Here is a 27,572-nt window from a genome sequence, read left to right on the forward strand (position 1 = left end):
TAATTACATCGGAAACACTCACACTGCGGCCGCCTGGAGCCGTCGCTTTTTATTTTATTATTATTTTTCTCGTCCTTCCCTCTCAATATCCTCATCCACAAATCTTTCATCCTCGCTCAAATTAATGGGGAAATTGTCGCTTTCTCTGGTTGGAATTGCTCTTACGGCTGGTGGCTCACATTATAGACAATGTGAGGATGTGAGGAGCCCTCACAACGGTGACGTCACGCGCACATCGTCTGCTACTTCCGGTAAAGACAAGGCTTTTTTATTCAGCGACCAAAAGTTGCGAAATTTATCGTCAATGTTCTCGACTAAATCCTTTCAGCAAAAATATGGCAATATCGCGAAATGATGAAGTATGACACATAGAATGGACCTGCTATCCCCGTTTAAATAAGAAAATCTCATTTCCGTAGGCCTTTAAATATGGCAATCATTTTTTATTCATTATTAATTTTGAGCAAAGAAAAAAACCTGATATGCTAATTATAATAATTTTCAAGCTAATTTTTGGTACGTTTAATCCTAAAAATGATTTTTGATACTTGACGCCATCTTGAAAGTATGCTAAAGTTTCTTATATTAGCATGCTAACATTAACATGCTAACTTTTTATTAGCTTTTGTAGCTAGTTTTGTATGTTTCAACTGGAAAGTAATGGTTTTTGATTCTTGGTTCCAACCTTGAAGTAGGTTAACGTCTCATATATTAGCATGCCAATGTTTTGTGCTCGCTTTTAGGCTAATTTTGTATTTTGACTGTAAAATTTTTGATACTTGCGGCCATCTTTGAAGTATGTTAACGTCACTTATATTAGCATGTTAAAGGCCTACTGAAACCCACTACTACCGACCACGCAGTCTGATAATTTATATATCAATGATGAAATATTAACATTGCAACACATGCCAATACTGCCTTTTTAGTTTACTAAATTGCAATTTTAAATTTTGCGCGAAGTATCCTGTTGAAAACGTCTGTATGATGACGCGTACGCGTGAAGTCTCGTATTGTAGTGGACATTTTGGTCAAGCACCAATCCCAGCTACAAGTAGTCTGCTTTAATCGCATAATTACACAGTATTCTGGACATCTGTGTTGCTTAATCTTTTGCAATGTGTTCAATTAATAATGGAGACGTCAAAGAAGAAAGATGTAGGTGGGAAGCGGTGTATTGCGACCGCCTTTAGCAACACAAACACAGCCGGTGTTTCCTTGTTTACATTCCCGAAAGATGACGGTGACGTTTTACTATGGAACAGAGCGGTCAAGCGAACATGGTCCCCAACCGGCAGGTTTCGGTGAAAAATGGTGCTAATAAGTCGGCTCTTACTTTAGACATGAGCGGAGCGCTTGCGTCGTTCCTCCTGCAGTTGCGGACTCTCTTGCCTCCTCCCAACTGCCGCCCCCGACCGTCAGATGGTTACACCGTCTTTTATTTATTTATTTTTTCTAGTCCTTCACTCTCATTTTCCTCATCCACGAATCTTTCATCCTCGCTCAAAATAATGGGGAAATCGTCGCTTTCTCGGTCCGAATCGCTCTTGCTGCTGGTGGCTATGATTATAAACAATGTGAGGAGCTCCACAACCCGTGACGTCACGCGCACATCGTCTGCTACTTCCGGTACAGGCAAGGCTTTTTTATTAGCGACCAAAAGTTGCGAACTTTATCGTCGATGTTCTCTACTAAATACTTTTAGCAAAAATATGGCAATATTGCAAAATGATCAAGTATGACACATAGAATGGACCTGCTATCCCCGTTTAAATAAAAAAAATCTAATTTCAGTAGGCTTTTAAACATAAAGATCATGAATTTTGATACTTTTTGCCATTTTGAAAGTATGCTAACATTTAGCATGCCAACGTTTTATGCTAACTCCTGAGCTAATTTTATTAGTCTTAACCGAAAAATCATGGTTTTGATGCTCTGCGCCATCTTGGAAGTATGTTACCGTCTCTTGAATTAACATGCTTACATTTTATGCTTGCTTTTCAGCTAATTTTGTGTCTTTGCATGCTAAAATAGTAAATTTTAATACTTGTCCAGTCATCAAGCTGCTGTTCACATACCAATGTTTTGTGCAAGCTACTTTAACTAAGTTAACGTAAAAATCATGGATTCTGTTTCTTTGTGCAATTTTAGATGTATGTTAATGTCTCTTATATTAGCTTACTAATGTTTTCATGCTTCAGTTTTATGTTAGCTTCTTAGATAATTTTGTATCTTCTCACCTAAAAAGAGGGTATTTTAATACTTGGCTCCATCTTGGAAGTATGTAAACATCTCCTCTATTAGCATGCTAATGTTAGCATGCTTCGGTTTGTATGTTTACGCCTAAAAATAGGGGATTTTAGTACTTGGCTCCATCTTAGAAGTATGCTAACGTGTCTAGTGTAATCAAACTGCTGTTAGCATGCTAAAATTTTGTGCTTGCTTTTTAGTTAATTTTGTATGTTAACCCCTAAAAATAGGGCATTTTAATGCTTGGCACCATCTGAGAAGTATGTTAACTTGTCCTATGTTAGATGCTGTAGTACGCTAAAATTTTGTGCTAACTGTTTAGCTAATTTTGTATGTTTACATCTAAAAAGAGGGCATTTTAATACTTGGCTCCATCTGAAAAGTATGCCAACTTTTTTCTATGTCATCAAGCTGCCGCTAGCCTGCTAACATATTGTGCTAGCTTTTTAACTAATTTTGTATGTTTACACCTAAAAATAGGGCTTTGTAATACTTTGCTCCATCTTGGGAGTATGTTATAAGTTCTCATGTATTAGCATGCTTCAGTTTTTTTCTAGCTTTTCAGCTAATTTTGTATGTTTACAGCTAAAAATAGGGTATATTAAGACTTGCCTTCATCTTAAAACTACGCTAACTTGTCCCATGTCATCAAACTGCTGTTGGCATGCTAAAATTTTATGCTAGCTTTTTAGCTAAGTTTGTATGTTTACAGTTAAAAATAGGGCATTTTAATACTTGGCTCCATCTTGGAAGTAGGTTAACTGGTCCTCTGTCATCAAGCTGCTGTAGCATACTAAATTTTTTGCAAGTTTTTTAGCTAATTTTGTATGTTTACATCTAACAAGAGGTCATCTTAATACTTGGCTCCATTTGAAAAGTTTGCTCACTTGTTCTATGTCATCAAGCTGCTGTTAGCATGTAAAAATTGTGTTCTAGCTTTTTAGCAAATTTTGTATGTTTACATCCAGAAAGAGGGCATTTTAATACTTTGCTCTATCTTTAAAGTATGTTATAATGTCTGTTGTATTAGCATGCTAACATTAGCATGCTCCAGTTTTATGCTAGCTTTTCAGCAAAATGTATATGTTTACAGCTAAAAATAGGGCATTTTAAGACTTGGCTCCATCTTAGAACTACACAAACTTGTCCCATGTCATCAAACTGCTGTAGCATTCTAAAATTTTGTGCTAGCTTCTTAGCTAATTTTGTATGTTTACATCTAAAAAGAGGGCATTTTAATACTTGGCTCCATCTTAAAAGTAATAATTTATCTTGTATTAGCATGCTAACATTAACATGCTTCGATTTTATGCCAGCTTTTCAGCTAATTTTGGATGTGTACAGCTAAAAATAGGGTGTTTTAAGACTTGGCTCGATCTTAGAACAACCCTAACTTGTCCCGTGTCATCAGGCTGCTGTAGCATGCTAACGTTTTATGCTAGCTTTTTAGCTAAGTTTGTGTGTTTAAACCTAAAAATGATGGATTTGGATACGTTGCGCTATCTTAGAAGTATGCTGGCTTTGATCGACCCCAGATCAGAGGCCCATCAAAATGTTCGCTGGAATTTTGTAGTCCGAGTCAACATTGCAGCTTTTTAACTAATTTTGTATGTTTACACCTAAAAAAAAGGGTTTGTAATACCTTGTTCCATCTTGGAAGTATGTTATAATGTCTCTTGTATTAGCATGCTTCAGTTTTATGCTAGCTTTTCAGCTAATTTTGTATGTTTATAGCCACAAATACGGCATTTTAAGACTTGGCTCCATCTTAGAACTATACTAACTAGTGCCATGTCATCAAGCTGCTGTAGCATGCTAAAATTTTGTGCTAGCTTTTTAGCTAATTTTGTGTGTTTTAAACATAAAAATGATGGATTTGGATACATTGCGCCATCTTAGAAGTATGCTGGCTTTGATCGACCCCAGATCAGATATTCGGTGCATAGATCGCAGGCCCATCAAAATTTTCGCTGGAATTTTGTAGTCTGAGTCAACATTCTAGCTTTTAAACTAATTTTGTATGTTTACGCCTAAAACTAGGGCTTTGTAATACCTTGCTCCATCTTGGAAGTATGTTATAAAGTCTCTTGTATTAGCATGCTAAAATTAGCATGTTTCAGTTTTATGCTAGCCTTTTAGCTAATTTTGTATGTTTACAGCTAAAAATAGGGCATATTAAGACTTGGCTACATCTAAAAACTACACAAACTTGTCCCATGTCATCAAGCTGCTGTAGCATGCTAAAATGGTGTATGTTTACATCTAAAAAGAGGGCATTTTAATACTTGGCTCCATCTTAAAAGTATGTTATAATGTCTCTTGTATTAGCATGCTAACATTAGCATGCTTCAGTTTTATGCTAGCTTTTCAGCTAATTTTATATGTTTACAATTAAAAATAGGGCATTTTTAGACTTGGCTCCATCTTAGAACTACTCAAACTTGTCCCATGTCATCAAGCTGCTGTAGCATACAAAAATTTTGTGCTAGCTTTTTTGGCAAATTTTGTGTGTTTAAACATAAAAATGATGGATTTGGATACATTGCGCCATCTTAAAAGTATGCTGGCTTTGATCGACCCCAGATCAGAGATTCGGGGCACAGATCGCAGTCCCATCAACATTTTCGCTGGAATTTTGTAGTCCGAGCCAACATTGTAGTTTTTTTTTGTTATTTCACTTGGTTGCTCTTGTATTCCACTTTTTTTTTTTTTTTAGAATGCTAACTCCTGAGCCACACTTTGGGCACCCCTGAAGCAGAAGAATGTCGGCTTGGATTTTGTATTATTTAAATGTGTGTGTGTGTGGCAAACCGCAATGGAAACAGGAAGCTGCAGAGCCCCCTAGTGGTCCGTCAAACAGACGCCGACGTGACCCCGGCGGAGCCCACTTTGCTTCTGATGGACGCCGACCAGGAAAAATGTGCAGGAATTTTCCCTCCGTTTTCGTTTGCGTCAAGTTTCAGGAAGCGAGGAAGGAGGGGAAAATGAGATCCAGACCACAAAGGGGGTGGGAGTGTGGAAGGAGAGGGGGGGGTGAGATCGGATGTCCAGACGGAGGCGGAGCTGCAACGTTCAACTTCACTCCAGCTCCTGTTTTCACACAAAAGCTTGGAAGTGACTTGGGAGGAGAGTCCGTCTGTGCGCGTGTGTGAGGACAAACGGGCTGCGGGATGAGAGGACGAAGCGGGAGCGTCGCCCGTTAGGAAGCTGCTGACGCTGCACTTTTCGCTCTGTCGTCGCCTGTGTGACCTTTGACCTCCATTCGGGATCTTCAGCGGCGTGCCATGGAGACGGCAGCGTGCGGAGGCTGGAGGGAGAAGGAGGACGAGAGAGGCAGACGTTTCCTCCCCCGTCCTCGGCTGCCTGGGGCTCACCTTTGACCTCTTGGCCTTCCACACCGGGTCACCTGACGTGAGGAGGGGCTGGGGGGGGTGAGGGCGTCCGCATGCAAATGAACCGGCCTCGCAGCGCCCTGCTTGGCGTCGGCCTGCCCCCGGCCCCACCGCCGTCCCCTCCTGCGACTCCTTCCTCCTTCTCCAGTCACTTCAGCACCTTGAGGTTCTCCTACCACCTGCACAACAGCTCCCCCTGTAGGACAGGTCAGTCACTGCAACTACATGCTCATGCCTGCACCCTAGCCCCAGTTAGTAGTACTTGCATCAATACTGCTCAGTACAACTCATAGTAGTCGCAGTAGTACTAGTTTGGGATGTCTCGATCCGAAATTGATATCAGTCCGATATCGGCAAAAAAAACAAAAACGTATCGAATGATATCAACTTGCATGTGAAATGTTCGACACAAGCAGTCCAGCAGCGTTTTTTACTTGAGTTAAAGGCCTACTAAAATGAGATTTTCTTATTTAAACGGGGATAGCAGGTCCATTCTATGTGTCATACTTGATCATTTCGCGATATTGCCATATTTTTGCTGAAAGGAGTTAGTAGAGAACATCCACAATAAAGTTCGCAACTTTCGGTGCTAAGAGAAAAGCCCTGCCTTTACCGGAAGTCGCAGACGATGACATCACATGTTGATGGCTCCTCACATCCTCACATTGTTTTTAATGGGAACGTCCAACAAAAACAGCTATTCGGACCGAGAAAACGACAATTTCCCCATTTATTTGAGCGAGGATGAAAGATTTGTGTTTGAGGATATTGATAGCGACGGACTAGAAAAAAAACAAAAAAAAACGCGATTGCATTGGGACGGATTCAGATGTTTTTAGACACAATTACTAGGATAAATCTGGGAAATCCCTTATCTTTCTATTGTGTTGCTAGTGTTTTAGTGGGTTTAATATTACCTGATAGTCGGAAGGGTGTGTCCATGGGTGTGTTGACGCCAGTGTCTGATGGAAGTCAACGGCAGCTGTACGGACGGCACAAGCTCAGCTGATCTTCGGTAAGTGGCGACTTTGTACCACAATTTTCTCACCGAAAACTGCTGCTTGACATTTGGTCGGGATCCATGTTCGCTTGACTGCTCTGATCCACAGTAAAGTTTCACCTCCGGGAATTTTAAACAAGGAATCACCGTGTGTTTGTGTGGCTAAAGGCTGAAGCTTCCCAACTCCATCTTTCTACTTGGACTTCTCCATTATTAATTGAACAAATTGCAAAAGATTCAGCAACACAGATGTCCAAAATACTGTGTAATTATGCGATTAAAGCAGACGACTTTTAGCTGTGTGTGTGCGCAGCGCTAATATTTCTTATCAGTCCGTGACGTCACGCGTACACGTCAGCATTCCGCGACGTTTTCAACAGGACACTTTGCGGGATATTTAAAATTGCAATTTAGTAAACTAAAAAGGCCGTATTGGCATGTGTTGCAATGTTAATATTTCATCATTGATATATAAACTATCAGACTGCGTGGTCGGTAGTAGTGGGTTTCAGTAGGCCTTTAACATCTAAATTAGAGATGTACGATAATATTGGCCGATAAATGCTTTAAAATATAATATTGTGAATTATCGGTATCTGTTTCAAATAGTAAAATCTATTACTTTTTAAAACGCCGCTGTACGCAGTGGTATTCTAGGGAGAAGTACAGAGCCCAATAAACCTCAAAGGTACTGCCTATGCATGCCGACTAATATTTATGGCTTTTCACATACACAAGTGAATGCCATGCATACTTGCTCAACAGCCATACAGGTCACACTGAGGGTGGCCGTATAAACAACTTTAACACTGTTACAAATATGTGCCATGCTGTGAACCCACATCAAACAAGAATGACAAACACATTTCGGGAGAACATCCGCATCATAACACAAAATAAACACAAATGTTAGGGTTACACTTGCTTTCAAAAAAGGTTTGAAAAAATAAAGATAGCAGAGTAGTCCTGAGGAGGAGGTCTATGACTCACTAAATTCCTTAAAGGCCTACTGAAACCCACTACTACCGACCACGCAGTCTACTAGTTTATATAAATAAATAATAAATGGGTTGTACTTGTATAGCGCTTTTCTACCTTCAAGGTACTCAAAGCGCTTTGACACTACTTCCACATTTACCCATTCACACACACATTCACACACTGATGGAGGGAGCTGCCATGCAAGGCGCCAACCAGCACCCATCAGGAGCAAGGGTGAAGTGTCTTGCTCAGGACACAACGGACGTGACGAGGTTGGTACTAGGTGGGAATTGAACCAGGGACGCTCGTGTTGCGCACGGCCACTCTCCCCACTGCGCCACGCTGTCCCTATATCAATGATGAAATATTAACATTGCAGCACATGCCAATACGGCCTTTTTAGTTTACTAAATTGCAAGTTTAAATTTCCCGCTAAGTATCCTGTTGAAAACGTCACGGAATGATGACACGGAATGATGACACAAATGATGACGCGTGTGCGTGACGTCACGGGTTGTAGCGGACATGTTCTTCCAGTACAGATCACGGCTATAAATCGTCTGCTTTAATCGCATAATTACACAGTATTCTGGAAATCTGTGTTGCTGAATCTTTTGCAATTTGTTCAATTAATAATGGAGACTACAAAGAAGGAAGGAGTTGGTGGGAAGCGGTGGATTGCAGCTCTCTTTAGCACCGAGACACAGTCGGTGTTTCTTTATTTACATTCCCTAAAGATGACGGTGAAGCTTTAATATAGAACAGAGCGGTCAAGCCAACATGGTTCTCTACCACATGTCAACCGGCAGGTTTCGGTGAGAAAATTGTGGTAATAAGTCGGCTCTTACCGTATACATGAGCGGAGCTTGTGTCGTTCCTCCTGCAGCTGTCAAAGAGGCAGCTGCGACTCTCTTGCCTCCTCCGTGGCTTCCCCCAGAGACACTGGCGGTCACCACACCCCTCTGACTTTCAGGTACAACTTTATTATCTCACTAAAACACAATAAGCAGATAAGGGTTTTTCCAGAGTTATCCTAGTAAATGTGTCTAATAACATCTGAATTGCTCCCTCTGCCCTTTTTTTCCTCTCACTTTCTAGTCCTTCACTCTCACTGTCCACATTCACGGATCTTTCATCCTCGCTCAAATTAATGGGGAAATCGTCGCTTTCTCGGGTTGAATCGCTCTCGCTACTGGTGGCCATGATTATAAACAATGTTCAGATGTGAGGAGCTAGCTCCACAACCCGTGACGTCACGCGCACATCGTCTGCTACTTCCGGTACAGGCAAGGCTTTTTTATTATGGGCTTCACGGTGGCAGAGGGGTTAGTGCGTCTGCCTCACAATACGAAGTTCCTGCAGTCCTGGGTTCAAATCCAGGCTCGGGATCTTCCTGTGTGGAGTTTGCATGTTCTCCCCGTGAATGCGTGGGTTCCCTCCGGGTACTCCGGCTTCCTCCCACTTCCAAAGACATGCACCTGGGGATAGGTTGATTGGCAACACTAAATTGGCCCTAGTGTGAATGTTGTCTGTCTATCTGTGTTGGCCCTGCGATGAGGTGGCGACTTGTCCAGGGTGTACCCCGCCTTCCGCCCGATTGTAGCTGAGATAGGCGCCAGCGCCCCCCGCGACCCCAAAAGGGAATAAGCGGTAGAGAATGGATGGATGGACCAAAAGTTGCAAACTTTATCGTGGATGTTCTCTACTAAATCCTTTCAGCAAAAAGATGGCAATATCGCGAAATGATCAAGTATGACACATAGAATGGACCTGCTATCCCCGTTTAAATAAGAAAATCTCATTTCAGTAGGCCTTTAATAAGCACTCGCGGATGTTTCTAGATGCAAAATGATTATAATTTATTTTCAGAAACAAAACATATTCTCCGTGGTTGACTTAAACATAATCAAAATAACTCCTTTAGCGGTAAAAACCTTTCACTCTTCCCTCCTTCAACATGACAGACAGACAAAAGGAGAACCCAGCTGTCCTGTCTCCTTAATCATAGGAGGAGGAAGTGGCTCGCCAGGAGGAGCGATAAATTAATTTACCATGAATTGATTTACGTGGACTCCGACTTAAACAAGTTGAAAAACTTATTCGGGTGTTACCATTTAGTGGTCAATTGTACGGAGTATGTACTGAACTGTGCAATCTACTCATAAATGTTTCAATCAGTGAAAGCGTGAGCAGCTGAAAACTATCAAGCAATCATAATTCGTCCAAAACATCCAATAATCCATCAGCATCATCATTGGCATTATTTGATTTACCATTGTCAAAACAATTAATAAATAAATAATATTGTTGCGTTTGGGAAGCATATTGATGCGCGAAGTTGCCACCCCAGGATGGTACAGGACTCGGACTAGTCAGGGTTGCAGGTAGGAGCTTGTTTTAATATACAAAATGATAAAAGAACACTGACAAAAGGCAAAGAAAAGGCGTGCCTTCGCACGGGAAGCTAAATGCTAATAGTTAGCAAGAGTCGAGTTCAAGGAGTCCAAAGTAACGCGCGCCGAGCGCGCAAAAGCTAAGACGGGACTTAGCGAGGTAAATACAAAAAGCAGCAATACCAAACGTAACTGTTGCATCGAGCAAACAAAACATCCAGACAGAACTAAGGTAGCAGGCCGGTTTCAATACTAAAGCAATAATCAAAAACAGGTGTGCGCCAGAAAGTAAGTGCAGGTGAAGCAAATGAAGTCGCCATGGTGACAAATACAAACAAGGAGGTGCTCAAACAAAGGGATCGGAAGAGTCCAAAGAATAAAACACAAAAAGGGACTCAAACATAGACTAAAGATGTGATCCGGGAACCGGATCACAACAAATATAGATGGGCTCTAACAACAACAGAACAAATACCCAGAACCCCTTGCAGCACTAACTATTCCGGGACACTACAATATACGCTACCCCCCACCCTGCCCACCTCAATCTCCTCATGCTCTCTCAGGGAGAGCATGTCCCAAATTCCAAACTGCTGTTTTGAGGCATGTTAAAAAAAAAATGCACTTTGTGACTTCAATAATAAATATGGCAGTGGCATTTTTTTCCATAACTTGAGTTGATTTATTTTGGGAAAACCTTGTAACATTGTTTAATGCATCCAGCGGGGCATCACAACAAAATTAGGCATAATAATGTGTTAATTCCACACCTGTTAATATCAGAATCGGTAATCAAGAGTTGGACGATATCGGCAAAAAAGCCATTAAGGGACGTCTCTAATCTAAATGTCCTCCAATAAGTTATCCACTTTAATTCTTTCTTTTCTTTCTTTCTATATTTATATAGCGCTTTTCTCAAGTGACTCAAAGCGCTTTACATAGTGACACCCAATATCTAAGTTACATTTAAACCAGTGTGGGTGGCACTGGGAGCAGGTGGGTAAGGTGTCTTGCCCAAGGACACAATGGCAGTGACTAGGATGGCACAAGTGGGAATCGAACCTGCAACCCTCAAGTTGCTGGCACGGCCACTCTACCAACCGAGCTATGTCAGAGAAGGTAAACATGCTCGGCTACACTATGAGCGAGCAGCTACGCAGCAGTTAAGCCCACAATCGCGCAAAAACTAGACAGAAGTAATGATAATAATAATCGAACATTTGTCAAGTTGGCAGCACGGTGACACGGGTTAGTGCATGTGCCTCACAATACGAAGGTCCTGAGTTCGATCCTAGCTCAGGATCTTTCTGTGTGGGTACTCCGGCTTCCTCCCACTTCCAAAGACATGCACCTGGGGATAGGTTGATTGGCAACACTAAATTGGCCCTAGTGTGTGAATGTTGTCTGTCTATCTGTGTTGGCCCTGCGATGAGGTGGCGACTTGTCCAGGGTGTACCCCGCCTTCCACCCATGTGCAGCCGGGATAGGCTCAAGCACCCCCGCGACCCTGAAAGGGACAAGCGGTAGAAAGTGGATGCGGCTTTTGTCAAGTTGGATTTATTTTTTATGTAGTTGCATGTAGGAGTTGTCTCAATACCAATATTTTGGTACCGGTACCAAAAAGTATTTCGATACTTTTCTCAATTAAGGAGATCACAAAAAATGACTTTATTTGAACAAAAAATCTTAGGTTACATTAAAGGCCTACTGAAACTCACTACAACCGACCACGCAGTCTGATAGTTTATATATCAGTGATGAAATACGTATTAACATTGCAACACATGCCAATACGGCCTTTTTAGTTTACTAAATTGCAATTTTAAATTTCACGCGAAGTAGCCTGTTGAAAACGTTGCGGTATGATGACGCATGCGTTTGACGTCACCGGTGGTAGCGGACATTTTTTCACATCCCGATCCAAGCCATATGTAGTCTGCTTTAATCGCATAATTACACAGTATTCTGGACATCTGTGTTGCTGAATCTTTTGCAATTTGTTCAATTAATAATGGAGACGTCAAAGAAGAAATATGCAGGTAGGAAGAGGTGTATTGCAGCTGCCTTTAGCAACACAAACACAGCCGGTGTTTCTTTGTTTAAAAGTCCCGAAGGTGAAGCTTTACTATGGAACAGAGCGGTCAAGCGAACATGGTTCCCGACCACATGTCAACTGGCAGGTTTCGGTGAGAAAATTGTGGTAATAAGTCGGCTCTTACCGTAGACATGAGCGAAGTTTGCGTCCTACTGCAGCTGCGTGGCTTCCCTCAGAGACACTGGCGGTCACCCCACCCGTGGCCACACCCCTCCGACTTTCAGGTACCATATAATCTCACTAAAACACTATTAACACTACAAGCAGATAAGGGATTTTCCAGAATTATCCTAGTAAATGTCTCTAACATCTGAATCGCTCCCACTGCCCTCGCCTTTTTTTTACTTTTTTTTTTTTTTTTTTTACTTTTTTTTTTTTCTTTCTATTCCTTCACTCTCACTATCCTCATCCACGAATCTTTCATCCTCGCTCAAATTAATGGGGAAATTGTCGCTTTCTTGTTCCGAATCGCTCTAGTTGCTCGTGGCCATGATTATAAACGATGTGAGGATGTGAGGACCTCTAAAACCAGTGACGTCACGCTCACATCGTCTGCTACTTCCGGTACATGCAAGGATTTTTTTATTAGCGACCAAAAGTTGCTAACTTCATCGTCGATGTTCTCTACTAAATCCTTTCAGCAAAAATATGGCAATATCGCGAAATGATCAAGTATGACACATAGAATGGACCTGCTATCCCCGTTTAAATAAGAAAATCTCATTTCAGTAGGCCTCTAAACATATGTTTCTTATTGCAAGTTTGTCCTTAAATAAAATGGTGAACATACTAGACAACTTGTCTTTTAGTAGTAAGTAAACAAACAAAGGCTTCTGATTAGTCTGCTGACATATGCAGTAACATATTGTGTCATTTATCATTCTATTATTTTGTCAACATTATGAAGGACAAACTGTAAAAAATGATTGTTAATCTATTTGTTCATTTACTGTTAATATCTGATTATTTTATGTTTCAACATGTTCCATCTACACTTCTGCTAAAATATAATAATCACTTATTCTTCTGTTGTTTGATACTTCACATTAGTTTTGGATGATACCGCACATTTGGGTATTGATCTGATACTAAGTACTTACAGGATCATACATTGGTCATATTCAAAGTCCTCATGTGTCCAGGGACGTATTTCCTGAGTTTATAATGATATATATGAATTTTTAAAAAAGGAAAAAAGATTTTGTGACGATATAAAATATGGATGTAATCATAGTAGTATCGACTTTATACGCTCTTGTACTTGGTATCATTACAGTGTAGATCCACCCATGGCATTTGTTTACATTCAGGCGCGCTAGCGTTTTTTTAGCAGTGAGCTTTTGTATCCTCCTACGGTGTGTAATGAAACCTGTTTAGCTCTTCCTCGTCCTGCAGTGATAATGCTACTTGTAAGAAACTTACTGGAGGCGAGGATTAGTGATTTAGAAGTAGCTAAAACACAGCAGACTGCGGATGGTTGTTAGCCGCTAGCTAGTAAGCTATGTCTTATAGCACCTTTTCCTGAGGGCGTTTCCGTGTTATAAATTAAACTTTATCTTTACTTTTTAGGCCAAAATGCATCCGTTCTCTCTTTTCTGTCTACCGACTGTGTCTGCTTGTAAGTACTCTGTGCGTGTGCGCTGCCGAACATGCTCCTTTGCTCGTATAATTAGGATGACGTGACGCCCAGGAACAAGTACTTTTCAAACAGAGTATAGTCCCGTTTTTGATTTGTAAGTACAGCGATGCTATACTAGTACCGTTATGCCGTACAACCCTAGTTGCATGTTACTTGCCCTTAAATGTAGAATATATTTATGTTATTCATATATTATATATATAATATATATACTACCGTATTTCCTTGAATTGCCGCAGGACATATAGATGCGCCTGCCTTGAATTTTTGCCGGGTCAAACTCGCTTTGCAAAATAATTAGCGCATGCTTAGTATTACCGCCCGGTCAAACTTGTGATGTCACGAGTGACACTTCCCCTGTCATCATTTTCAAAATGAAGGAGGCTGATTTCAATACCGGTAATTTGAAATTGCATAACAGGAAGAAGATTAAGCGCTATTCAGTAGGATTTAAGGTCCAAGCTTACATCACATTCAATTTTTTACTGCATGACTTTGGTAAGTGCCGGAGTGTGAAGAGGTTTTCAAATAATTAGCGCATGCTTACTTTTACCGCATCCCTATAGTAAGCGCAGGAGTGAGAAGAGGTTTTAAATGAATTAGCGCCCCGGCGGCAATTCAAGGAAATACGGTATATTTTTTATTATTATCGTTGTTTATTGTGAGCGAACTGGGGTGCTAAATTTCCCCCAGGGATCAATAAAGTACATTCTATTCTATTCTATTCTATACTAAGTCTCCAAGGCAGTATTTAGAAAATATCCAGTAACAAGCGTGTCCACATCATTCCGTTAACTGCGTTGTGAGCCTAACGTCATGAATTACTGAGGTTACGAGGTGTCTGTTATTGACAAATAAGTTTTTCTTACCTACCATTGTTCTGGTTGACTCATTTCACTCGTTTAAATTTCCTCTAAAATTTCACGCTAAAACATAAAATGTGTGATTTCTGCTGTATCTTGTCGATTAATATATCATTATGTTTAAATAATATCAATAAGGTTCAATACTCTAGGCTCCAATGGCGGTATCGAATCAAAAGTGTAAAAGTTGTATTGGGACGCCCTTAGTAGTAGTACTTGTAAAAGTAGCTATAGGAGTAGTTTTACTCTTATTAGTAGTACACAAGTAATGGTACTTGCAGGAGTAATATCAGTAATAGTAGCAACAATAATAGTACTTGGAGCAATAATAGTTGTACTGGTAGAATTAGTGGTGTAACGGTACAGAAAAATTTCAGTTTGGTACGTACCTCGGTTTAGAGGTCACGGTTCGGTTCATTTTCGGTACAGTAAGAAAACAACAAAATATAAATTTTTTGGTTATTTATTTACCAAATTTGTAAATAGCTTTATCCTTTTAACATTGGGAACACTATAATAAGGGCTTCACGGTGGCAGAGGGGTTAGTGCGTCTGCCTCACAATACGAAGGTCCTGCAGTCCTGGGTTCAAATCCAGGCTCAGGATCTTTCTGTGTGGAGTTTGCATGTTCTCCCCGTGAATGCGTGGGTTCCCTCCGGGTACTCCGGCTTCCTCCCACTTCCAAAGACATGCACCTGGGGATAGGTTGATTGGCAACACTAAAAATTGGCCCTAGTGTGTGAATGTGAGTGTGAATGTTGTCTGTCTATCTGTGTTGGCCCTGCGATGAGGTGGCGACTTGTCCAGGGTGTACCCCGCCTTCCGCCCGATTGTAGCTGAGATAGGCGCCAGCGCCCCCCGCGACCCCGAAAGGGAATAAGCGGTAGAAAATGGATGGATGGAACACTATAATAATTCTGCCCACGTTAAACTGCCTCAAATTGTTGCTCGGACTAAATAAAATGACAAAACTTTTCTTCTACATATAAAAAGTGCGACATTGAACAGTTTCAAGTCAACTCATCATGCTTCATTTATTACAGCATTTGGGAAGCCTGTAGTTGATTTTTATTATGTAAATGTTATATTTTTATCAACATGTGATAGCAGGGACCCTGCCATTCAAACTAGACTGCTACATTACTAATGATTAATGTAACTATAACTGAAAAAATACCACAACAGTAAAAGGAGAGACTATTCTTCCCTGAACACCATAGAGTTCATGTAGGCTTAATGATGCACTTACATTATTATATCACTAGCATACACACACACACGTACACACACATACCGCACAATGAGCTAACACACACACCGCAAAATGAGCTAACGTTACTCTAAAAGCAAATTAGCCTTAACCTCAAGCCAGGACTGCGAGCGAGCTGAGCTGCAGTTTATTTCTAGAACGTCATCTAGAACGTTGACTGGGAGGTGTTTTTATTGGGGAGAGTCCGCTGCTCACCTGCTTAACACCTATCTGCTCAACATTGAAGCGCTGTCTACATGCGCTCTGAATATGCACTGCTGATTGGCTGTTACCGCTATATATGTAACCAATCAGATGGTTGTGTGGGTGGGACAATGCTGGGTGCTGTTTAGGAGACAGAGGCAGCTTGTTAAGACTTTAGATTAGGCGACTACTTCATATGTTAGTGTGTAAACTTGTTCGGTAGACCTCCGAACCAAACCGGAACCCCCATACCGAAACGGTTCAATACAAATACACGGACCGTTACACCCCTAGGTAGAACCCATACTTAATAGTCCTAAAAAAATAGTAATAGGTCTCATTGTAATACTTACAGTTAGTAGCAGTAGTGGTATTCATAGTAGTATAGTAGTGCTTACAATAGTAATTGTATTATTAGTAGTACTAAAGTAATTTTGTGATTTATTGCTTTGAAAACAGAAAACCATGATTTGCAAATCATTTTCAACTTATATTCAGTGGAATAGACTGCAAAGACAAGATATTTAATATTCCAACTGAGAAACCTCTTTTTTTTTAAACTATGAAGCCACACTGTTGGATCACGTTGCTTGGCATTGTCTTACTAAAATAAACAGGGGCGTCCATGATAACGTAGCTTGGATGGCAATATCAGTTGCTCCAAAACCTGTATTGACCTTTCAGCATTAATGGTGCCTTCACAGATGTGTAAGCTATCCATGCCTTGGGCACTATTACACCCCCATACCATCATAGATGCCGGCTTTTCAACTTTGCGCCTCGAACAATTCGGATGTTTCATTTCCTTTTTTGGTCGGGAGGACACGACGTCAACAGTTTCCAAAGTGAATTTGAAATGTGGACTCGTCAGACCACAGAACACTTTTCCACTTTGCATCAGTCCATCTTAGATGAGCTCGGGCCGAGTGAATCTGGCGACGCTTCTGGGTGTTGTTGATAAATGGGTTTGGCTTTGCATAGTAGAGTTTTAACTTGCACTTACAGATGTAGCAACGAAATGTATTTAGTAACAGTGGTTTTCGAAAGTGTTCCGGAGAAGATATGATGATATCCTTTACACATTGCTTTTTGATGCAGTACCACCGGAGGGGTCGAAGGTCACGGGCATTCAATGTTGGTTTTCAGCCTTGCTCGAAGGTCATGGGCATTCAATGTTGGTTTTCACCCTTGCTGCTTACGTGCAGTGATTTCTCCAGATTTTCTGAACCTTTGGATGATATTACGGACCGTAGATGGTGAAATCCCTAAATTCCTTGCAATAACTCGTTAAGAAATGTCGTTCTTAAACAATTTGCTCACGCATTTATTGACAAAGTGGTGATCCTCGCCCCATTATTGTTTGTGAATGACGGAGCATTTCATGGCAGCTGCTTTTATACCCAATCGTGGCACCCACCTGTTCTCAATTTGCCCGTTCACCTGTGAGTTGTTCCAAATAAGTGTTTGATGAGCATTCCTCAACTTTCTCAGTCCTTTTTGCCACTTGTGCCAGCTTTTTTGAAACATGTTGCAGGCATCAAATTCCTAATGACCTAATATTTACAAAAACAAACAAAGTTTTCCAGTTTGAACGTTACGCATCTTGTCTTTGCAGTCTATTCAATTGAATATAGGTTAAAAAGGATTAGCAAATCATTGTGAGGCCCTGCGATGACGTGGCGACTTGTCCAGGGTGTACCCCGCCTTCCGCCCGATTGTAGCTGAGATAGGCGCCAGCGCCCCCCGCGACCCCAAAAGGGAATAAGCGGTAGAAAATGGATGGATGGAAATCATTGTATTCTGTTTTTATTTACATTTTACACAACATGCCAACATCACGGGTTTTGAGGTTTGTGTGTATATATATATATATATATATATATATATATATATATTAGTATTTAAAATTGTAATAATTATTACTATAGTACTCCTACTTGTAGTGTGTGTGTTTGTGTGTTTATATATATATATATATATATATATATATATGTAGGTGTGGGAAAAATCACAAGACTACTTCATCTCTACAGAACTGTTTCATGAGGGGTTCCCTCAATCATCAGGAGATTTTTCTCCTGATGATATATCAACCCCGTTTCCATATGAGTTGGGAAATTGTGTTGGATGTAAATATAAACGGAATACAATGATTTGCAAATCATTTGCAACCCATATTCAGTTGAATATGCTACAAAGAAAACATATTTGATGTTCAAACTGATAAAAAATTTTTTTTGCAAATAATCAACATTGTAATTTGATGCTAGCAACACGTGACAAAGAAGTTGGGAAAGGTGGCAATAAATACTGATAAAGTTGAGGAATGCTCATCAAACTTATTTGGAACATCCCACAGGTGCGCAGCTTATTTGGGAACAGGTGAGTGCCATGAATGGGTATAAAAACAGCTTCCCAAAAAATCCTCAGTCTTTCACAAGAAAGGATGGGGCGAGGTACACCCCTTTGTCCACAACTGCGTGAGCAAATAGTCAAACAGTTTAAGAACAATGTTTTCAAAGTGCAATTGCAAGAAATTTAGGGATTTCAACATTTATAGTCCATAATATCATCAAAAGATTCAGAGAATCTGGAGAAATCACTCCACGTAAGCGGCATGGCCGGAAACCAACATTGAATGACCGTGACCTTCGATCCCTCAAAAGGCACTGTATCAAAAACCGACATCAATCTCTAAAGGATATCACCACAAGGGCTCAGGAACACTTCAGAAAACCACTGTCACTAAATACAGTTCGTCGCTACATATGTAAGTGCAAGTTAAAGCTCTACTATGCAAAGCGAAAGCCATTTATCAACAACATCCAGAAACGACGCCGGCTTCTCTGGGCCCGAGATCATCTAAGATGGACTGATGCAAAGTGGAAAAGTGTTCTGTGGTCTGACGAGTCCACATTTCAAATATTCAACATCGTGTCATCCGGACCAAAGGGGAAGCGAACCATCCAGACTGTTATCGACCCAAAGTTCAAAAGCCAGTATCTGTGATGGTATGGGGGTGCATTAGTGCCCAAAGCATAGGTAACTTACACATCTGTAAAGGCACCATTAATGCTGAAAGGTACATACAAGTTTTGGAACAACAAATGCTGCCATCTAAGTTCCGTCGTTTTCATGGACGCCCCTGCTTATTTCTGCAAGACAATGCCAAGCCCCATTCAGCACGTGTTACAACAGCGTGGCTTCATAAAAAAAAGAGTGCAGGTACTTTCCTGGCCTGCCTGCAGTCCAGACCTGTCTCCCATCGAAAATATGTGGCGCTATATAAAGCGTAAAATACGTGAGTGGAAACCCCGGCCTGTTGAACGACTGAAGCTCTACATAAAACAAGAAAGGGAAATAATTCCACTTTCAAAGCTTCAACAATTAGTTTCCTCAGTTCCCAAACGTTTGAGTGTTGTTAAAAGAAAAGGTGATGTAACACAGTGGTGAACATGCCCTTCCCCAAATACTTTGGCACGTGTTGCAGCCATGAAATTCTAAGTTAATTATTATTTGCAAAAAAAAAAAGTTTATGAGTTTGAACATCAAATATCTTGTCTTTGTAGTGCATTCAATTGAATATGGGTTGACATAGATTTGCAAATCATTGCATTTCGTTTATATTTACATCTAACACAATTTCCCAACTCATATGTAAACGGTGTTTGTATACATATATATATATATATATATATATACATATGTATGTGTGTATATACTGTAGATATATATTTATACATATATATATATATATATATATGTGTATGTGTGTGTTTATATATTATGTCACGTGGCTGTTGGTCACGTGACAGGAAGTGATTTCGTCGCCCAGGGACAAGACAATGTGCCGACTGCCTTGTGACGTCATAAAACGTGTAGCATTATGTCACTTTATATCATCACTGCTAACTCCCAGGATGCAACGGTGCATGTGTGAAGGCTATAAATAGATTACCGCCGCTGCTGAAAGGAAGCGACAAACGCGACACTTTCGTTGATGGCCCCGCCCCTTCCCGCCGTCCTTTTTTTATTATGCGCACGGCCCGGGTTCGATACAGCGGGTCAATAAAGTCTCGCTGCGGATGATGCCAGGGTGCGCTTGTTTTCCACTCACGTGTGTGCCAGTGGGCATCTGAGGCGCGTTTGTTTCCCACACCCTGGCTCACTAGAGACGATCTCATATAAAGACAACCACCGTGGGGTGGCCATCTGCCTCGAGCACTCAGCAGGCTTCGGTGCTCATCTGCAGAAAGCATTTGCTTTTACTTTGAAAGGTCAGCTGATAGGAAATGCTTTCTCTTTAATATCATGATATTCAAGAGAAATAAATTCTTGGGAAATGATTACATATTTAGTTTTTTGCCATTTTGATAACAAAGCCAATAAAACAAACAAAAAACATGGAAAAAATGATAAAAGACAGATTGGAAGTTGATTTAGAGATTGAAGCATTGAAAGTTTAAAAAAAAAAAGGTGTGATTTATGCCCTGCGATGAGGTGGCGACTTGTCCAGGGTGTACGCCGCCTTCCGCCCGATTGTAGCTGAGATAGGCGCCAGCGCCCCCCGATGCCCCAAAAGGGAATAAGCGGTAGAAAATGGATGGATGGATGGGTGTGATTCATTTTGTACCACTTTTATGAAAATAAAAGTGTTAAAAATAGTGGGACTTAAACCCACCGCACCCCAAAAAAACTGTTATTGCTCAAAACATAATAATGACTCAAAATCAAATTTTAACCTGGGGACTTAAGTGTTGAAAGTAACACTACAAAAAAAAACCCTTTTGGATACCTCAGAAGTTTAGTGGGCCTTTTTTGGGGGGGGGGGGGGGGGGAACTGTCATTGCTCAAAAAAAATAAAAAATTAATCAATGTTGAATTCTTGACCTATTTAAGGCTACGCATCAAATATTTTGGGGGAAAATATTGCGAATGTGTTTTATCATAAAAACATACTTTTAACAAACAATATTAAAAAAAACCTTTATATTGACACACTAATTATATATGACTTATTTCTTAAAATTTTATGACCCTGGAATATAAAAACACACATACATACATACGTATATACTTACATATATTTGTATGTATGTATGTATATATATATATATATATATATATATATATACATATATATATATATATATATGTGTATTTATGTATGTATATATATGTATGTATATATATATATACATATATATATATATATGTGTATTTATGTATGTATATATATGTATGTATATATATATGTATGTATATATATGTATGTATATATGTATGTATGTATAGATATATATATATATATATGTATGTATGTATGTATATATGTATGTATGTTTATATATGTATGTATGTATATGTATATATGGGACGGCGTGGCGCAGTGGGGAGAGTGGCCGTCCGCAACCCGAGCGTCCCTGGTTCAATTCCCACCTAGTACCAACCTCGTCACGTCCGTTGTGTCCTGAGCAAGACACTTCACCCTTGCTCCTGATGGGTGCTGGTTGGCGCCTTGCATGGCAGCTCCCTCCATCAGTGTGTGAATGTGTGTGAATGGGTAAATGTGGAAGTAGTGTCAAAGTGCTTTGAGTACCTTGAAGGTAGAAAAGCGCTATACAAGTACAACCCATTTATCATTTATATATATATATATCCATCCATCCATCCATTTTATACCGCTTATTCCCTTTTTTTGTGGGTTGCGGGGGGCGCTGGCGCCTATCTCTGCTACAATCGGGCGGAAGGCGGGGTACACCCTGGACAGGTCGCCACCTCATCGCAGGGCCTATATATATATATATATATATATATATATATATATATATATATATATATATATATATATATATATATATATATATATATATATATGTATGTATGTATGTATCAGTCGCCAACTTTCAGGGTAAAATCCTAAGGTCCTGGGAGCGGTCACAGTCAAGGGGGGAACTGGAGAGTGTCTAGTGGACTCCCTGGTGGTGTTCCTCCATGGAGGATCTGGTCCTTGGTTCTAAGTCCTGATGGACACAACTTGTGATGCTAAATGCTAATAACACTCATTGGGAATCCCTAATGTTTTGGCCGGATCATCTTTAAATTGGAAGTTCATGTCGTTGCCATGGAGACCAAAGTGGAGGAGGAGAAGACACCCCCGCCCCCTGCGTCTCTCTCTCGCTCTCTCTCTCTCTCTCCCTCTCTCTCGATCTCTCTCTCTCTCTCTCTCTCTCTCTCTCCGGTCGGTCCGCTAAGTCAAATCAAGCGCCTCTAACCCAGTTCGCTCGCGCGGTCTCTTCTCTCACTGCGGCTCCCCGGCTCGGTTCGTTTCCGCTACCGGGCCGCGCCGCGCCGAGCCTCTAGTCTTGTGTCCGCGCGCGCGCGCTCGTGTCCGCACCGGAGCCGGTGTGTCGTCTCGTTGTTCTCCGTGCGTGTGGACCGGGCGCGCCGCGGTCTGCCCGACGCAACATCGTCGTTCATGAGCGGACTGGTGCTGTGCTGCGCGATGTACATGGACAGAAGCAGCCTGAGCACAGGTGAGCGCGCACACGCACACCCACGCGCACGCGCCCTGCGGTGACAGCTGCCCCAGCTGTCCCGGCACGGATGCGGGGAGGGGGGAGGAGGGGGGGAATACACGCGCTGACCGACATCCCGCCGCAGTCAAAGGTTCTGGCGTTGCGCGCCACCGCCGATGTGGGCTAGTGTGGCGCGTGTGCACGTCACTGCGTCTGAGGCCAGATGCGGCGGCTGTCGTCGTCGTGCACGCGCCCGACGCTCGATTGACTGCAGCGTGCGCGTGCGTTCTGTCGGGGGGTGACGATGATGAAGACGAGATCGTCGTCTTCTGTGTGCAGACACACCCCCCTCTCCCCGTGTGTGCGCGCGCGCGTGCCCGCGTCCTCTAGAACCATCTTCATGTCCCCGATGACCTCATTTACAACCTCCATCCGTAGGACCGCCTCTAGAACCGCCGCCGTAGAACCTCCTAATCGGGTCAGCGTGAAGGTTCCACGGCATGTAGCAGTCGACCGGTGACCCCCGTCCGTGTGTTCGATATCACGCTCATGCTAAATTGTAACGCAAGGCGGATGAGGATGATGTTGCCATGGCAACACGATGTGCACAGGTCATGTGTTGAGAGGCTGGTAGCGTAATAAGTCGGCGAGCTAACGTTTGCGTTAGCGATCACTTTTTGGAACCCTACGGCACAGTTGTTAGCATTTTAGTATTAGCATTCCAGGCTTTTTATTTTTTTGCTCATTTTGCAGCTCAGCGTCAAATATTTTAGATTCTTGACAAGTGATACCAGTCAAAATGCTAACGTTAATATGCTAACTTTTTTTGCAAATTTTGTAGGTATACACCTGTAATGTTTTGGTAGTCGATGCACGCTAAAGTAAGCATGCTAAAATTTTAAACAATTTTCAGTCACACACCTCTTGGTGATATATTGTGATACTTAACGCCTTTTAGAGTTAGCATTTTAGCATGCTAATATTAGCATTCTAGCTTTTATATATGGCTTCATTTGGTTTGGGCTTGCTCATTACCACTCCTGCAGGTTTGGGGTAGAACAGCATTGGTTCCAACTTTCGCTGGTTCACATTTAATGCTCCCAAGGGAATTTAAGAATTATTTGTATTTAATTTTTTAATAATATGTTATTGGTATTTAGCAGGTATACCTCAGTGTCTTATATTTTGGTATGCCACTAATTTTAACTGTAAGCATGTTAACTTAGTACTGTTAGCATGCTAACATTTTCAGTTAATTTGGCTTACTTGACACTATGCGGCCAGCATGCTAACTGTTTGCATTTCAGTTTGGAGGGAATCCATATATTCAAGGTTATACTATATATGAACATTCCAGGCATTTTGTTTTTTGCTCAATTTGCAGCTCAGTGTCAAATATTTTAGATTCTTGACAAGAGGTACCTGTCAAAATGCTAACGTTAATATGCTAGCTTTTTTTGTAGCAAATTTTGTAGGTATACACCTGTCATGTTTTGGTAGTCGATGCGCACTAAAGTAAGCATGCTAGCATTTTAAACACAATTTTCAGTCACACACCTCTGAGTAATATATTTTTGGTATTTGACGCCTGTTAGAGTTAGCATTTTAGCATGCTAATATTAGCATGCTAGCTTTTACATACGGCTTCATTTGGTTTGGGCTTGCTCATTACCACTCCTACAGGTTTGGGGTGGAAGAGCATTGGTTCCAACTTTCACTGGTTCACATTTAATGCTCCTAAGGGAATTTATTAATTATTTTTATTTAATTTCTTAATAATATGTTATTGTTATTTAGCAGGTATACCACAGTGTCATATATCTTGGTATGCCACTAATTGTAACTGTAAGCAAGTTAGCTTAGTACTGTTAGCATGCTAACATTTTCAGCTCATTTTGCTGACTCTATGTGGCCAGCATGCTAACTGTTCGTATTTCAGTTTGGAGGGAATCCATATATTCAAGGTTATACTATATATGAGCATTCCATGCATTCTGTTTTTTGCTCAATTTGCTGCTCAGCGTCAAATATTTTAGATTCTTGACAAGTGATACCTGTCAAAATGCTAACGTTAATATGCTATCTTTTTTGTAGCAAATTTTGTAGGTATAGTCGATGCAGACAAAGTTAACATGCTAGCATTTTAAACACAATTTTCAGTCACACACCTCCGAGTAATATATTTTGGTACTTGACGGATGTTACAGTTAGCATTTTAGCATGTTAATGTTAGCATGCCAGCTTTTATATATGGCTCCATTTTGTTTGGGTCCGCTCATTACCATCCCCAGAGGTTTGGGGTGGAACAGCATTGGTTCCAACTTTCACTGGTTCAAATTTAAAGGTCTTTCTAAGGGAAAATATTATTATAATTTATTAATAATGTATCATTGTTATTTAGCAGGTATACCTCATTGCCATATTTTGGTATGCCACTAATTGTAACTGTAAGCATGTTAGGTTAGTACTCTTAGCATGCTAACATTTTCAGCTCATTTTGCTTACTTGACACTATGTGACCAGCATGCTAACTGTTCGCATTTCAGTTTGGAAGGAATTCATATCTTCAAGGTTATACTATATATAAGTATTCCAGGCATTTTGTTTTTTGCTCAATTTGCTGCTCAGCGTCAAATATTTTAAAGTTAAAGTACCAATGATTGTCACTAGATTCTTGACAAGTGATACCTGTCAAAATGCTAATGTTAATATGCTAGCTTTTTTTGTAGCAAATTTTGTATGTTTAGTCGATGCAAACAAAGTTAACATGCTGGCATTTTAAACACATTTTTCAGTCACACACCTCTGAGTAATATATTTTGGTACTTGACGCATATTACAGTTTGCATTTCAGCATGCTAATCTTAGCATGAGAGCTTTAATGTATGGCTCCATTTTGTTTGGGCCTGCTCATTACCACCCCTAGAGGTTTGGGGCGGAACAGCATTTGTTCCAACTTTCACTGGTTCACATTTAAAGCTCTTATTAAGGGAAATAATTAATTATTATAATTTAATATATTAATATTTTATTGTTATTTGCAGCTCAGCGTAAAATATTCTAGATTCTTGCCAAATGATACCTGTCAAAATGCTAACGTTAATATGCTAGCTTTTTTCAAAGCAAATTTTGTAGGTATTCCAGGTTTTTTTTTTTTTTTGCTTATTTTGCAGCTCAGCGTCAAATATTTTAGATTCTTGACAAGTGATACTTGTCAAAATGCTAACGTTAATATGCTAGCCTTTTTTTGTGTGGAAAAATTGTGTATAATTTAATATATTAATATTTTATTGTTATTTGCAGCTCATAGTCAAATATTTTAGATTCTTGACAAGTGATACTTGTCAAAATGCTAACATTAATATGCTTGCCTTTATTTGTGGAAAAATGTTGTATAATTTAATATATTAATATTGTTTTGTTATTTGCAGCTCAGCGTCAAATATTTTAGATTCTTGCCAAATGATACTTGTCAAAATGCTAACATTAATATGCTTGCCTTTATTTGTGGAAAAATGTTGTATAGTTTAATATATTAATATTGTTTTGTTATTTGCAGCTCAGCGTCAAATATTCTAGATTCTTGCCAAATAATACCTGTCAAAATGCTAACGTTAATATGCTAGCTTTTTTTAAAGCAAATTTTGTACGTATTCCAGGCTTTTTATTTTTTGCTTATTTTGCAGCTCAGCGTCAAATATTTTAGATTCTTGACAAGTGATACTTGTCAAAATGCTAACGTTAATATGCTAGCCTTTTTTTGTGTGGAAAAATTGTGTATAATTTAATATATTAATATTTTATTGTTATTTGCAGCTCATAGTCAAATATTTTAGATTCTTGACAAGTGATACTTGTCAAAATGCTAACATTAATATGCTTGCCTTCTTTTGTGGAAAAATGTTGTATAATTTAATATATTAATATTGTTTTGTTATTTGCAGCTCAGCGTCAAATATTTTAGATTCTTGCCAAATGATACCTGTCAAAATGCTAACGTTAATATGCTAGCTTTTTTTAAAGCAAATTTTGTAGGTATTCCAGGCTTTTTATTTTTTGCTTATTTTGCAGCTCAGCGTCAAATATTTTAGATTCTTGACAAGTGATACTTGTCAAAATGCGAACGTTAATATGCTAGCCTTTTTTTTTGTGGAAAAATGTTGTATAATTTAACATATTAATATTTTATTGTTATTTGCAGGTCAGCGTCAAATACTTTAGATTCTTGCCAAATGATACCTGTCAAAATGCTAGCATTAATATGCTAGCTTTTTTCAAAGCAAATTTTGTAGGTATTCCAGGTTTTTTTATTTTTTGCTTATTTTGCAGCTCAGCGTCAAATATTTTAGATTCTTGACAAGGGATACTTGTCAAAATGCTAACGTTAATATGCTAGCCTTTTTTTGTGTGGAAAAATTGTGTATAATTTAATATATTAATATTTTATTGTTATTTGCAGCTCATAGTCAAATATTTTAGATTCTTGACAAGTGATACTTGTCAAAATGCTAACATTAATATGCTAGCCTTTTTTTGTGGAAAAATGTTGTATAATTTAATATATTAATATTTTTTGTTATTTGCAGCTCAGCGTCAAATATTTTAGATTCTTGCCAAATGATACCTGTCAAAATGCTAACATTAATATGCTAGCTTTTTTTAAAGCAAATTTTGTAGGTATTCCAGGCTTTTTATTTTTTGCTTATTTTGCAGCTCGGCGTTAAATATTTTAGATTCTTGACAAGTGATACTTGTCAAAATGCTAACGTTAATATGCTAGTCTTTTTTTTTTGTGGAAAAATTTTGGATAATTTAATATATTAATATTTTATTGTTATCTGCAGCTCATCGTCAAATATTTTAGATTCTTGACAAGTGATACTTGTCAAAATGCTAACATTAATATGCTAGCCTTTTTTTGTGGAAAAATGTTGTATAATTTAATATATTAATATTTTTTGTTATTTGCAGCTCAGCGTCAAATATTTT

At 39.8% G+C, this 27,572-nt stretch overlaps 2 protein-coding genes across 3 annotated transcripts in view; one reads left to right on the forward strand and one right to left on the reverse strand.

Moving 5' to 3' along the window:
• Positions 1–27,572, reverse strand: part of pcsk1nl (proprotein convertase subtilisin/kexin type 1 inhibitor, like) — a 290,280-nt gene that overhangs the window by 133,946 nt on the left and 128,762 nt on the right. The window lies entirely within an intron of this gene.
• Positions 5,315–27,572, forward strand: part of fgd1 (FYVE, RhoGEF and PH domain containing 1) — a 62,513-nt gene continuing 40,255 nt past the window's right edge. Inside the window, exon 1 of one of the 2 annotated variants that reach the window (XM_061889222.1) lies at positions 5,315–5,849. In XM_061889222.1, coding sequence (XP_061745206.1) covers positions 5,696–5,849 — 154 coding nt within the window. In that variant the 5' untranslated portion in view covers positions 5,315–5,695. Of the gene's footprint in view, positions 5,850–22,317; positions 22,602–27,572 lie in introns of those variants that run through there. The other variant, XM_061889223.1, reaches the window with a different exon arrangement.

Source organism: Nerophis ophidion, linkage group LG27, assembly GCF_033978795.1.
Source record: "Nerophis ophidion isolate RoL-2023_Sa linkage group LG27, RoL_Noph_v1.0, whole genome shotgun sequence".
In the NCBI taxonomy this organism is placed as follows: Eukaryota; Metazoa; Chordata; class Actinopteri; order Syngnathiformes; family Syngnathidae; genus Nerophis; species Nerophis ophidion.